Source organism: Carcharhinus amblyrhynchos, unplaced genomic scaffold (assembly GCF_965287045.1).
Source record: "Carcharhinus amblyrhynchos unplaced genomic scaffold, sCarAmb.v2.hapA scaffold_90, whole genome shotgun sequence".
Taxonomy (NCBI): domain Eukaryota; kingdom Metazoa; phylum Chordata; class Chondrichthyes; order Carcharhiniformes; family Carcharhinidae; genus Carcharhinus; species Carcharhinus amblyrhynchos.
The window spans coordinates 120563-134274 of NW_027649830.1; the positions used below are offsets into that span (position 1 = coordinate 120563).

At 50.0% G+C, this 13712-nt stretch overlaps 1 protein-coding gene across 1 annotated transcript; it reads right to left on the reverse strand.

Moving 5' to 3' along the window:
- Nucleotides 1-305: 305 nt before the first annotated feature.
- On the reverse strand, nucleotides 306-11344 carry tsr2 (TSR2 ribosome maturation factor). The gene is made up of 5 exons (XM_080182820.1): nucleotides 11081-11344; nucleotides 6994-7084; nucleotides 2528-2619; nucleotides 1982-2161; nucleotides 306-1532 (listed from the first exon to the last, which is right to left on the reverse strand). Exons 1-5 carry the CDS (start codon nucleotides 11327-11329, stop codon nucleotides 1410-1412), a joined length of 735 nt encoding a protein of 244 aa, XP_080038946.1. The 5' UTR covers nucleotides 11330-11344; the 3' UTR covers nucleotides 306-1409.
- Nucleotides 11345-13712: the final 2368 nt, after the last annotated feature.

Genomic DNA, 13712 nt, shown 5'->3' on the forward strand with positions numbered 1-13712 from the left:
CTCAAATCGAAAGCTGGTGACAGTGATCATGAAACTACCATTGATTGTGGTAAAAATCCATCTGGATCACTCATGCCCTTTCAGGAAATCTGCTATCCTTACCCGGTCTGGCCTACACGAAACGCCAGACCCCACACAGTAATGTGGTTGACTCTTAACTGCCCCTCTGGAATGACCCTAATGAGATACTCAGTTCACGGGGGTGTTAGCGATGGGCAACAAATGCTGGCCATGCCCAGACACACCCCACAGCTTGTTAAACAATTAAAAAACAGGACAACACTTACAACATTGCAACAGCCAGCTTCATTTTTCATCTTTACTATTCATCTTTAGCAGCAAGATATCCAAGCAGGTCACTGTTCATTACAGTGCTGCCTTTATTACTCAACTCACAGACCATGAAGGAGGTAGATCTACAATGGCACCCTGGAGAATGGGGAGAGCATCCAGCTGTGTGTGTGTGTGAGAGAGAGAGAGCGAGAGAGAGAGAGAGAGGCAGATAGTGGGGGAGGCAGGACATGCAAGAAAGAGTGGGGGGCTGGGGGAAACACGAGAGTGTTTAGTTTAACTTTATTCAGTGTCACAAGTAGGCTTACATTAACACTGCAATGAAATTACTGTGAAAATCCTCCAGTCGCCACATTCTGGCACCCATTCCGGTACACTGAAGGAGAATTTAGCACAGCCAATGCACCCTAACCAACACATCTTTCGAACCGTAGGAGGAAACTGGAGCACCCAGAGGAAGCCCATGCAGACACGGTGAGAATGTGCAAACTGCACACAGACAGTGACCCAAATGGGAATTGAACCCAGGTGCCTGGCGCTGTGAGGCAGCAATGCTAACCACTTGATGTGATGGGCTGACTGTTTTTTTTTGGGGTGAGACCTGAACCCACAAGCTTGGGATACAAGGACACAAGCGTTACCCACAGTCATGGCTGACAAGAGGCACATACAGGGCAAACCTGAAACACCACCCTTCCACAAAACATGTGTCAATGGAGCTGTGTCTGATCCTGGACTGGGATCGTTTGAGTCAGTTAGGCTTCGCAGGGCTGTAGAAAAACAACAACAAAGTGCACATTTAACCCTCTGGCAGGCTAAGACAGCAGGCTAGCCTGATTGCTGTCAGTGAGGAGAGTTGGCAGCTATCAGTAGCAGTATTTAGAAAAGGCAAGGATAGGCTGGCAGGGCCGATCTTGGGCACTTTCTTCACAGGAGGCTGCGCATTGGCAACATTCCACCATGGATTTCCTGCTCGTGTTTCTCGATGTCGGGCTTCAACTGCCCTGTTCCCCACCACCTCTCCCCACCCAGCTCCGAGATGTCACTGGGAGGTTGCAGTTCCTGAGGTACCCAATGCTGGGGGACTGGGAAGGAAGGCCGCCCAATCTCTGAAGCCACTACTTCCTTTTCCGCCTCACCACCGTCCAGCCATCCTGTGGCTTCTCCTCTGCAGTGCTGGGCCCTGCTTGCTGCCGGTAGCTGGCCTCGTCGCTGGGAGGCTGGGGGTCACAGTCCATCGCCTGTTGATAGAGAGGGGAGGTGGTGAAGTGACTCGAGGCTGCCAACCCACGAGACTGGCACAGTGCCCACTCCCTGGACAGAGGCCATGCTGGCACTTTGATGCCACCCCTCTCCCTGCCTCCATCCTTTCATCCGGGAAACGAGAGGTGGGTAAGCACCCTTTACCCCACAGCCGAGGCTGGCAGGAAGCCCAGCCCTGCCCCCTGCAGGGTCCAACACCATCCCGGGTGAGATAAAGTTGGGGCCAGACCCCGGGAACAGAGCTTTGCTGCCTGTATAACACGCCAAATAGGTCATTCACCTCTTGCCATCATGAGGCAACTGTGTCCACCACCCCCCCCAACCCTGCACAACCCCCTCACCCTGCACCATGAAATTGACATTTCAACGGACCATCCAGAACAGACATCCATTAAAACGATCCTCTGTTAAAAGGTCTCACACGTACTTCCATCTCCTCGTCCTCTTCGCTGTCCTCACTGCCAGCCTCGATGCCTGGGCTCTGCCCTTGCACCAAGTTCACCTTCGTGCTGCCCTTCCTCTGTGCCAGCCTGCTGATGTGACCCATGACCTCAGCTTCCTGGCCCCTCTGACACAGCCCAAAGAAGGTCCTGATCTGCAGAGCCACCTGAGGGAAAAGCCGCACATACGGGAAAAGTTAGGGCAGTGAGCTGGCAGGCAAGGCCCCCCCCACGAGAGCAGCTATAAATATTGGGGAAGGCGACACGAGCTGGGAGTACCACCTCACAGCGAGCAAGTGAAGGGGATTTAGTCCAGATGCCTCAAAAGGTTCCAGTGGAAGGAGAACCAACAACAATTAGAGGGACAGAGATTTACTGAGGACACCTCTGGAGTACTGTCTAGGTCTGGGAGGGGGTGGGGAGGGGGGTAGTGTGTGTGGGTTCATGCCGGGGAAGGGGGGTGGTAGTTGTGCATGGGTCCGTGCGGGTGGGGCGGGTGGTTTGAGGGAGGTATGGGGGTCTGGGATGCTTACCTCTGATAAGCTTCCATCTTCTACCACAGTGTCAAATTCATTGTACAGCAGGTCAGCCAGCAGCTCCTCCACCTCCTCAGCATCCAGCTCAACTACAGGGATGGGAAAATATGAAAGAAACAGAGGATTCAGTAACCTGGATAACATCCAGTACATGGCTGCTTTTTATTCACTTGTGGGACATAGGCGTTGCCGGCATTTATTGCCCATCCTGAGTTGCCCTTGAGGAGGTGTTGGTGAGCTTCCTTCTTGAATCGCTGTGGTCCATGTTCTGTGGGTTGACCCACAATGTCATTAGGGAGGGAATTCCAGGATCTTGACCCAGTGGCTGCGAAGGAACGGCGATATATTTCCAAGTCAGGATGGTGAGTGGCTTGGGGGGGGGGGTGAACTTGCAGGTGGTGGTGTTCCCATTTATCTGATGCCCTTGTCCTTCGAGATGGAAGTGGTCATGGGTTTGGAAGGTGCTAGGGATCTTTGGTCAATTATTGCAGTGTATCTTATAGATAGTAGCAGCAGTGTATACTGAGCATCAGTGGTGGAGGGATTGAATATTTGCAGATGTGCTGGCAATCAAACGGACTGCTTTATCCTGGATGATGTTAGGACATAGAACATTACAGCGCAGTACAAGCCCTTCGGCCCTCGATGTTGCGCCAACCAGTGGAACCAATCTAATGACCCTTTAACCTAAACTATTCCAATGTTATCCACATGCCTATCCACTGACCATTTGAATGCCCTTAAAGTTGGTGAGTCCACTACTGCTGCAGGCAAGGCATTCCACGCCTTTACTACCCTAGGATCTGGGGTTTTGACCCAGCAACAGTGAAGGATTGTAGATCAGCCTTGTAGATCAGCTTGGGCTGATAAATAGCAAGAAACATTCATGCCACTCAATGACCATCTCCAACAAGAGAAAATCTAACCATCACCCCATGACATCCAATGACATTACCATTGCTGAATCCCCCACCCACTATCAACATACTGGGGGGGAGCGGTTTAACATTAACCAGAAACTGAATTGGATCCAGCCACATAAATACGGTAGTCGGTCAGAAGTTGGGAATACTATGGCGAGTAACTCATCCTGACTCCCCAAAACCTGTCCACCATCTACAAGGCACAGGTCAAGAGTGTGATGGAATACTCTCCATTTGCCTGGATAGGTGCAGTTCCAACATCACTCGAGAAGCTCAACACCATCCAGGACAAAGAAGCTCCGCTTGATCAACAGGTTAACCACAAACATTCACTCCCTCCACTACCAACGCACAATGGCAGCCACGTGCGCCATCTACAAGATGCACTGAAGTGACTCAGCAAAGATCCTCAGGCAGCACCTTCCAAACCCACGACTATCGAGAAGGACAAGAGCAGCAGATACCTGGGAACACCCCCACCTGAAGGTTCCCCTCCAAGCTACCCATCATCCCAACTTGGAAATACATCGCCGCTCCTCCACTGTTGCTGGGTCAAAATCCCAGATCCCCAGACCTCCCTCCCTAACAGTGCCGTAGGTGCACCTACACCACATAGGGACTGCAGTGGGTTCAAGGCGGCTCATCCACCATCTTCTCAAGGGGGCAAATCGAGTAGGAGCAATAATTGCTGGGCCTGGCCAGTGGCGTCCACACCCCTCGAATGGGTAGAAAACATTCCCTATCACGTCTTACAATTTGAAGTTGCCACATTGTGGAATCCAGGAATTGTCCCAGAAAATCCAGACTGCACAGCCTCCATGAGACTTTACTAGGCTGATGCCTGCACTCGCCGGGTTCCACCATTGATATCTACTCTGATATTGTGAGAGATTTATTATGCAAAGGTATTAAGGTACACAGGGCAAAGATGGCTCTATGGAGTTAGGTCATAGATTAGCCATGATTTCAATGAAGGGCCAAACATGCTCAAGGGGGCAGTTCCTGTGCAACAGGCTTGAGAGATGGGCTGAATAGCCTCTTCCTGTTCCTGTGTAACTGGTTGGAGGGGGGCTGAACAGGCCTCCTCCTGTACCTGTGTAACAGGTTGGACGGGGGCTGAATGGCCTCCTCCTGTTCCTGGGTAACAGGTTGGACGGGGGCTGAATGGCCTCCTCCAGTTCCTGTGTAACAGGTTGGACGGGGGCTGAATGGCCTCCTGCAGTTCCTGTGTAACAGGTCGGACGGGGGCTGAATGGCCTCCTGCAGTTCCTGTGTAACAGGTCGGACGGGGGCTGAATGGCCTCCTGCAGTTCCTGTGTAACAGGTTGGACGGGGGCTGAATGGCCTCCTCCTGTTCCTGTGTAACAGGGTGGACGGGGGCTGAATGGCCTCCTCCTGTTCCTGTGTAACAGGTTAGACGGGGGCTGAATGGCCTCCTCCTGTTCCTGTGTAACAGGTTGGACGGGGGCTGAATGGCCTCCTCCTGTTCCTGTGTAACAGGGTGGACGGGGGCTGAATGGTCTCCTCCTGTTCCTGTGTAACAGGTTGGACGGGGGCTGAATGGCCTCCTCCTGTTCCTGTGTAACAGGTTGGACGGGGGCTGAATGGCCTCCTCCTGTTCCTGTGTAACAGGTTGGAGGGGGGCTGAATGGCCTCCTCCTGTTCCTGTGTAACAGGTTGGACGGGGGCTGAATGGCCTTCTCCAGTTCCTGTGTAACAGGTTGGAGAGGGGCTGAATGGCCTCCTCCTGTTCCTGTGTAACAGGTTGGAGGGGGGCTGAATGGCCTCCTCCTGTTCCTGTGTAACAGGTTAGACGGGGGCTGAATGGCCTCCTCCTGTTCCTGTGTAACAGGTTGGACGGGGGCTGAATGGCCTCCTCCTGTTCCTGTGTAACAGGTTGGAGAGGGGCTGAATTGCCTCCTCCTGTTCCTGTGTAACAGGCTTGTGAGAGGGCTGAATGGCCTCCTCCTGTTCCTGTGCAACAGGGTGGAGAGAGCAGATGAATGGGGTTCCTCCTATTCCTGCGCAACAGGCTCGAAAGAGAGAGGGGTTGAATGTCCTCCTGTCATTAGACTGCCTGTCCAGTGGGGGCACTGCACTATAGTGAGTTGCAGTGTGACAATTACAGACAACCTCCATTAGAAACGTCTCCAATTGGATTGCTCCAATTCGAGCAAGCCTAGCCTCGTAACACCACGAGAATATTACTGAAAATCTCCCACAATGCATTTATTTTCCATCAATTGCCCTGCCTGCACATGACATGCGATTCTGTCATGGCAACATTTATTGCTTTTACCGTGGAGTATTGTTTCTGCATTCTCTCTCCCAGCTTGCTCCAATTCTCTGGCTAGGGGCCAGGAATACCTTCCCCACGCAGGACAGCAACCATTCACCACCTTCCCAAGGGGAATCCAGGGATGGATATTGCATGGCCACTTTGCCAATGGCACCCAAATCTCCAGAATAAATATCTTCACCCATCTGGTAAGGCGCTCTTTCAGCTATTGGGGCTCCTTCTGAACAGCCTGCTTCTGCACTGTAGAGACTCCAGAGTGCCGATGGAGGCTTTTCGGCCCATTGAGTTGACACCGACTCTCCGAAAGAACACTTTACCCAGGCAATCCCTCCCCATCCCCTGGAGGGTATCGATATTCTCAAATGTTGTTGGAACTGCACTCATCTACGTACAGCGGTTAGCTCTGCTGCCTCACAGCATCAGGGACCCGGGTTCAATCCGTCTTGGGTCACTGTCTGAGTGGAGTCCGCACGTTTGTCCCGTGTCTGTGTTTCCTCCGGTTTCCTCCCACAGTCTGAAAGTCATGGAGTTCAGTTACAAGTGGTGTGCCTCAGGGATCTGTTTTGGGGCCACTGCTGTTTGTAATTTTTATAAATGATCTGGATGTGGATATAGAAGGATGGATTAGTAAATTATCACTATAGCCTTTTTCCTCAGTTGGAGAAAGCTAGCACGAGGGGACATAGCTTTAAATTAAGGGGTGGTAGTTATAGGACAGATGTCGGAGGTAGGTTCTTTACCCAGAGGGTGGTAAGGGTATGGAATGCCCTGCCTGCTGCAGTTGTAGATGCGCCTAGTTTGGGGGCGTTTAAGAGGTCCGTGGATAGGTTTATGGATGGAAAGGGATTGGTTTAGGTTAGAGGGTCATTGCTTTTTTCTTAATTGGTCGGCGCAACATCGTGGGCCGAAGGGCCTGTTCTGCGCTGTAATGTTCTATGTGCTGGTTAGGGTGCATTGGCCATGCTAAATTCTCCCTCAGTGTAACCCAAACAAGTGCCAGAGTGTGGTGGCCAGGGGATTTTCACAGTAACTTCACTGCAGTGTTAATGTAAACCTACTTGTGACGAATAAATAAAGTTAAAAAAGAGGTGGCATTCGGCCCATCAGGTCAGCACTGGTTCTCTGAAAGAATTGCGGACCAAGTGTTGCGTGTGCAGCCGAGATTCTACACGCGTCATGAACAACTGGTTACTTGGTAGTTTCACGGTGGGAGTTTGTGATGGGAGGCAGTGACGACTCACCATTGTCGCAGAAATATTGGGCCACAGCGGTGACCATCCAGTCTGCTTTTTCCTGGGAGTCAGTCCCACCGAACCCATTTTCCACAGCTACCTGCAATTCAGCAACAAGAGGAACACGTCAAGTCTCCAAGAAAGGGAGCAGCTCACCTTCCCTTCACTCTAAGGTGCTAACTCTCAGGTGGGCTCCCCAGAACTGACCCTCCCACTGTGCGCCCCCACCCCCCCCCCCCCGGGCGCTGACCCTCCCACCGTGCGGCGCCCCCCCCACCCCCAGGCGCTGACCCTCCCACCATGCGGCGCCCCCCCCACCCCCGGGCGCTGACCCTCCCACCGTGCGGCACTCCCCCCGGCGCTGACCCTCCCACAGTGCGGCGCTCCCTGAGCACCGACCCTCCCTCAGCACCGCCCCTGTGCACAGTGGCACAGTGCCTCACAGCGCCAGGGACCCAGGTTCTATTCCCAGCTTGGGTCACTGTCTGTGCAGAGTCGCACGTTCTCTCCGTGTCTGTGTGGGTTTCCTCCAGGTGCTCCAGTTTCTTCCTACAGTCTGAAAGACGTGCCAGTTAGGTGCATTGACCGTGCTAAGTTCTCCCTCAGTGTACCCGAACAAGCGCCGGAGTGTGGCAACTAGGGGATTTTCACAGTAACTTCATTGCAGTGTTATTTTAAGTCTATTTCTGACACTAATGAATAAATTTATCAACCTGTGAATCAGGTCAACAAAGCTATTGACTGAGCCGCTGCTGACACAAAAGGTGATGGGTTTGATTCATTGAGTTTTACAGCACAGCAACACCGTGTCTGCACCAGCCATCAAACACCTATCCATTCAAATCCTATTTTCCAGCACTTGACCCTTAGCCTTGTATGCTACGGTGTTTCAAGTACTCATCTAAATGCTTCTCAATTGATGAGAGGGTTCCTGCCTCAGGGGAGGCAGTGGTGTAGTGCTATTATCATTGGATTATTAATCCACAGACCCAGGGTGAAGCTCTGCAGACTTGAGTTCAAAGCTTGCCACAGCAGATCTTGAAATTTGAATTTAATTTTAAAAATCTGGAATTAAAAATCTACTACGACCATGAAACCATTGTTGATTGTAGGGAAAACCCGTTTGGGTCACAAATGTCCTTTAGGGAAGGAAACCTGCTGTCCTTACCCAGTCTGGCCTACACATGATTCCGGAGCCACAGCAACATGGCTGATTCTCAACTGCTCTCCATGGGCACCTAAGGATGGACAAAAAATGCTGGCCAGCGATGCACATGACACACAAATGAATAAATTTTAAAAAGCAGCTTTTCAGGTAGCAGATTGTGAAATTCCCTTGAAATTTGGCTTCAAATCTTTGCCTGCTGATCATTGACCTCTCCAGTTAGAGGAACCATTTCTTCTAGCGAGGGGGATAGAATTTAAAAGCAGGGAGGTCTTGCTGCAACTGTACAGGGTACTGGTGAGGCCGCAGCCGGAGTACTGTGTGCAGTTTTGGTCGCCGCACTTGTGGAAGGATATATTGGCCTTGGAGAGAGTGCAGAGAAGGTTCACTAGGCTGATACCAGAGATGAGTGCGTTGGACTACGAAGAGAGGCTGAATGGACTGGGTCTGTACTCATTATCGGAGTTGAGGAGGAACTTCTTCACTCAAAGGGTGGTGAATCTCTGGAATTCTCTGCCTGTTGAAGTGGTGGAGGCTACCTCGTTAAATATATTTAAGTCACGGGTAGATAGGTGTTTGACAGACAGGGGAATTAAGGGTTACGGGAAGAAAGCGGGAAAATGGAGCTGATCCACTTCAGATCAGCCATGATCTTACTGAATGGTGGGGCAGGCTCGTAGGGCTAGATGGCCTACTCCTGCTCCTATTTCTTATGTTCTTATTCCCATGTCTGTCCCTCAATTTCGTAACACTTCGATCAGGTTCCCCCCTCAGCCTTCTCTGGGGAAAGCAACACCAGCCTCCTCTGGGGAAAGCAACACCAGCCTCTCTTCATATTGGTTCAGTCAGGGAAAACATGGTGGCAGCAGAGCAGGGCTCACGATTTCCATTCTGATATAATCTCCACTCTCTCCTTTCCTTCTCATTGAATGGTATGCTTTGTCTGTATAGCATACAAGAAACAATACTTTTCACTGTATGTTAATAATCTGACAATAAATCAAATGTACACACTAGCCTCTTTGTGAAGAAGTTGTCCTTCAGGTCCCTTATAAATCTTTCTCCTCTGACCTGACACCTATGCCCTCTCTGATAGCAAATAAAACATCATAGAGATACATAGAATGGAAACAGGCCCTTCGGTCCAATTCATCCATGCCAACCAGGTTTTGTAAACAGAACTAGTCCCACATTCCTCTAAACCTTTCCCATCCATGTACCTGTACAAATGTCTTTTAAATGTTGTAATTGTACCCACTTCCAATATTTCCCCTGGCAACACATTCTTAGCATCTTTTCTGGATGTATCACAGCTTGGTATGGTTCCTGCTCTACCCAAGACCACAAGAAATTACAAAAGGTCGTGAACATAGCCCAATCCATCACACAAACCAGCCTCCTCCCATCCACTGACTCAGTCTACACTTTCCACTGCCTCAGAAAAGCAGCCAGAATAACTAAGGACGTCACCCACCCCAGGCATTCTCTCTTCCACCTGCTTCCATGGGAAAAAGATACAAAAGTCTGAGGTCACGCACCAACCAATTCAAGAACAGCTTCTTCCCTGCTGCTGTCAGACTTCTGAATGGACCTACCTTATACTAAGTTGATCTTTCTCTGCACTCTAGTTATGAATGTAACACTACATTCTGCACCCTGTCCTTTCCTTCTTTATGAATGAAGAAGCCTTTCTTTCTCTATGAAGCTTTGTCTGTATAGCACACAAAAATCAACATTTTTCACTGTATGTTAATACATCTGACAATAAATCAAATAGACGCACCAGCCTCTTGTAAAGTTGTCCCTCAAGTCCCCTTAAAACCTTTCTCCTCTAACCTGACACCGATGCCCTCTATGTTTTGCACTATCTCACTGGGGTCACAGGGTCATTGATGGGGAGATGCCGGCATTGGACTGAGGTAAACACAGTAAGAAGTCTCACAACACCAGGTAAAGACTCGCCTTCTAATCAGTATTCTGTAAACTATGTGTGCCTTTATATGGTAAAAAGTCTGACAACACCAGGTTTTAGTCCAACCGATATATTTGATAGTAAACTCACTAGCTTTCGAGGGGTTTCCCTCTTCTTCAGGTGAATGGAGGATTCTGGCCTCAGACAGAGCACATAAAGCACAGACAGTTTACAGATTACTGATTAGAATGCGAATCTTTACACCTAACCTGCTGTTCAGGTTAGGTGTAAAGTATATCAAATAAATCGGTTGGACTTAAACCTGGTGTTGTCAGACTTTTTACTGTGTTTATCCCAGTCCAATGCCGGCATATCCACATCATCGCCTTCCATGTAGCCAGTGAGTATATCTTTACACCTAACCTGAACAGCAGGTTAGGTGTAAAGATTCGCATTCTAATCAGTAATCTGTAAACTGTCTGTGCTTTATTATGCTCTGTCTGAGGCCAGAATCCTCCATTCACCTGAAGAAGAGGGAAACCCCTCGAAAGCTAGTGAGTTTACTATCAAATAAATCGGTTGGACTAAAACCTGGTGTTGTCAGGCTTTTTACTGTGTTTACCCCAGTCCAACGCCGGCACATCCACATCATGCCTTTATATGCCCTGTTTCTGATCAGAACTCCCACTCACGTGACGAAGGGGCAGCGTTCCGAAAGCTAGTGGCGTTTACTATCAAATAAACCTGTTGGACTTTAACCTGGTGTTGGGAGACTTCTTACTGTGTCACAGGGTCAACCAGGGAGCAAAGTTCACCAACAGGCTAGAAGTTTTGTGACGCCATTTCCGGTTCTCGTCCCTCTTACGTCAACTCCGACTCAACGCCCCGCCTCACGGTGCCGCCATCTTGTTTCGATGCATTTTTTTCCCCAACCTCCACAATTCGCGGCTCCACTCTTTTTTTTACTGGACGTTACCACCCGCTTCCGCTCACCCTTTCCTTTTCGGTATTGTTCATACCTGCAAGGCGGGCCAGGTCTCCAGGGCGCTCCGGACACTGTCGGTGAATAGCACTCGGTCCCCCTCCTTCAGCGCCGCCATGGCAGCTGCTCGCCGACAGGATGAAGCTTCTGAGTATGCGCAATAATGGCGAACCCGCTTGCGGAGAATGCGTGTGGACGGCGGCCGTTCCTGGCACGTGCGCAGTAATGGAGGCTGCCTGTTGCGGAGCATGCGAACGCCGACGGGGGCCGGCTCCAGAGCATGCATGGTAATGGCGACCTCCTTTCGGAGCGTATGCTTGGACGGCGGGCTGGTTTCGGGGCATGTACAAAAACAAGACACTGTCTGCGGTGAAGGTATCGTTGAGCAGGCGCGCGGCAGCCGTTGACTTGTTCAAGTGCCCACAGCTTGCCCGAGTGCTTACTCAGAATCCTCCAAGGGCACTGCCCCCTAGGTACCAGGAGAAGAAACTGCAGGTCCCTTCACTAGCCAAATCCTGCCAACATCACCCCACCTGAAGGTCTTGCCATATCTTTGGCCAAGTCTTCAGGATCTTTTGGTGGCCAGTTGCAGCCCCCACCATGATGTATAACTGAGTAACACAAACTTGAAGGAGGCCATTCCTGCCACGGTGCCCCTGCTTGCCCATTGACCAAACTGTCCAAATTTGCCCTGTCGACTTGTCTTTATCAATAGCCCTGTAAATGTTTGTTCTCTTCAATGGTCAAGTCCCTCAGTGGCTTTGCCTTCTGCTTACCTCTGATCCATGAGCTCCTCCATTCAGAAGGAGGCCATTCAGCCCATCATGTCTGCACCAAGTGCCATCCCCTGCCTTCTCTATATAATGTCGATCATTCTTCCTTTTCAGACAATGATCCAATTCCCTCTTGACTGTCCCTGTCTCCGCTGCACTCCAAAACAGCGCTTTCCCAATCCTAACCACTCGCTACGTGAAAAGTTTCTCCTCGTACCTGTCCCCAATCGCCTTCAATCTACGTTCCACTTTGGTTCCCAATCCTTTCACCAGTGGGAACAGTTTCTCTTCCTCCCTTCTCCGTCCCACACTCACCCCAACCACATCTCGTGATCCTGAATCTGTCAATCAGGTCTCCACTCAGTTTTCACTCCTCCAAGGAGAACAATCCCAACTTCTAAAATCTAACTTCCTTGTCCCGGGCTTCATTCTCTACATCCTCTCTAAAGCCTTCACAACCTGCCCTGGTGCCCCCACGCTGACACTGTAATTAAGAAAGCCCACCAACGCCTCTACTTTCTCAGAAGACATGTCAGCTACAACTCTCACCAACTTTTATAGGTGCACCATAGAAAGCATTCTAAAAGTGCGGTCAGCAGACTATTTTGGCCCATCACGTGTCCCCGTTATTCGCATCGTTCCACCATTTGGCCTGTGCCTGGGGAGTCCTAATCTCTGGGATTCCCTCCCTAAACCTCTCCACCTCTCGCTCATTTCTCTTGCTATCTTTTTCCCTCATACTCTCTTTCTCGCCCTCCCCCTCTTTCCTCCTTTAAGATGCTTCTCTCACCTCTACGACCAAATATTTGGTTCACTGGCTGGGGAAGGGACAAGAATAAGGGGTATTTTGATTTGATTTGATTTATTATTATCAAATATATTAACTTAGAGTGAAAAGTATTGTTTCTTGTGCACTATACAGACAAAGCATACTGTTCATAGAGAAGGAAAGGAGAGAGTGCAGAATGTGGTGTTACAATCATAGCTAGGGTGTAGAGAAAGATCAACTTGATATAAGGTAGGTCCATTCAGAAGTCTGACGGCAACAGAGAAGAAACTGTTCTTGGGTTGGTACGTGACTTCAGACTTCGTATCTTTTTCCTGAAGGAAGAAAGTGGATGACAGGAAGTTCAGGGTGCGTGGCGCCCTTAATTATGCTGGCTGCTTTTCCCGAGGCAGCAGGAAGTGTAGACAGAGTCAATGGATGGGAGGTTGGTTTGCGTGATGGATTGGGTCACATTCACGACCTTTTGTAGTTCCTTGGGATCTTGGGCAGAGCAGGAGCCCGTACCAAGCTGTGATACAACCAGAAAGAATGCTTTCTATGGGGCATCTGTAAAAGTTGGTGAGAGTCATAGCTGACATGCCAAATATATTAACTTAGAGTGAAAAGTATTGTTTCTTGTGCACTATATAGTTTTCTGACAAAGTCGAGGCGTTGGTGGGGCTTTCTTAACTATAGTGTCGGCATAGGGGCGACGAGGACAGGTTGTTGGTGGTTTGGACACCAAAAAACTTGAAGCTCTCAACCTTTTGTACTTTGTCCCTGTTGATCTAGACAGGGGCGTGTTCTCCTTTACACTTCCTGAAGCCAATGACAATCTCCCTCGTTTTGTTGACATTGAGGGAGAGATTATTGTCACCGCCCCAGTTCACCAGATTCTCTATCTCATTCCTGCATCTGACTTGTTGTTTGAGATCTGACCCACTGCGGTGGTGTCGTCAGCAAACTTGAAAATCGAGTTGGGGGGAATTTGGCTGCACTGTCATAGGTGTATAAGGAGTATAGTAGGGGGCTGAGAACACAGCCTTGTGGGGCACCAGTGTTGTCTCAACATATGGGGCAGGCCATTTAGGATTAGGTGAGGAGTCTGTGGAATCCTCTACCACAGATGG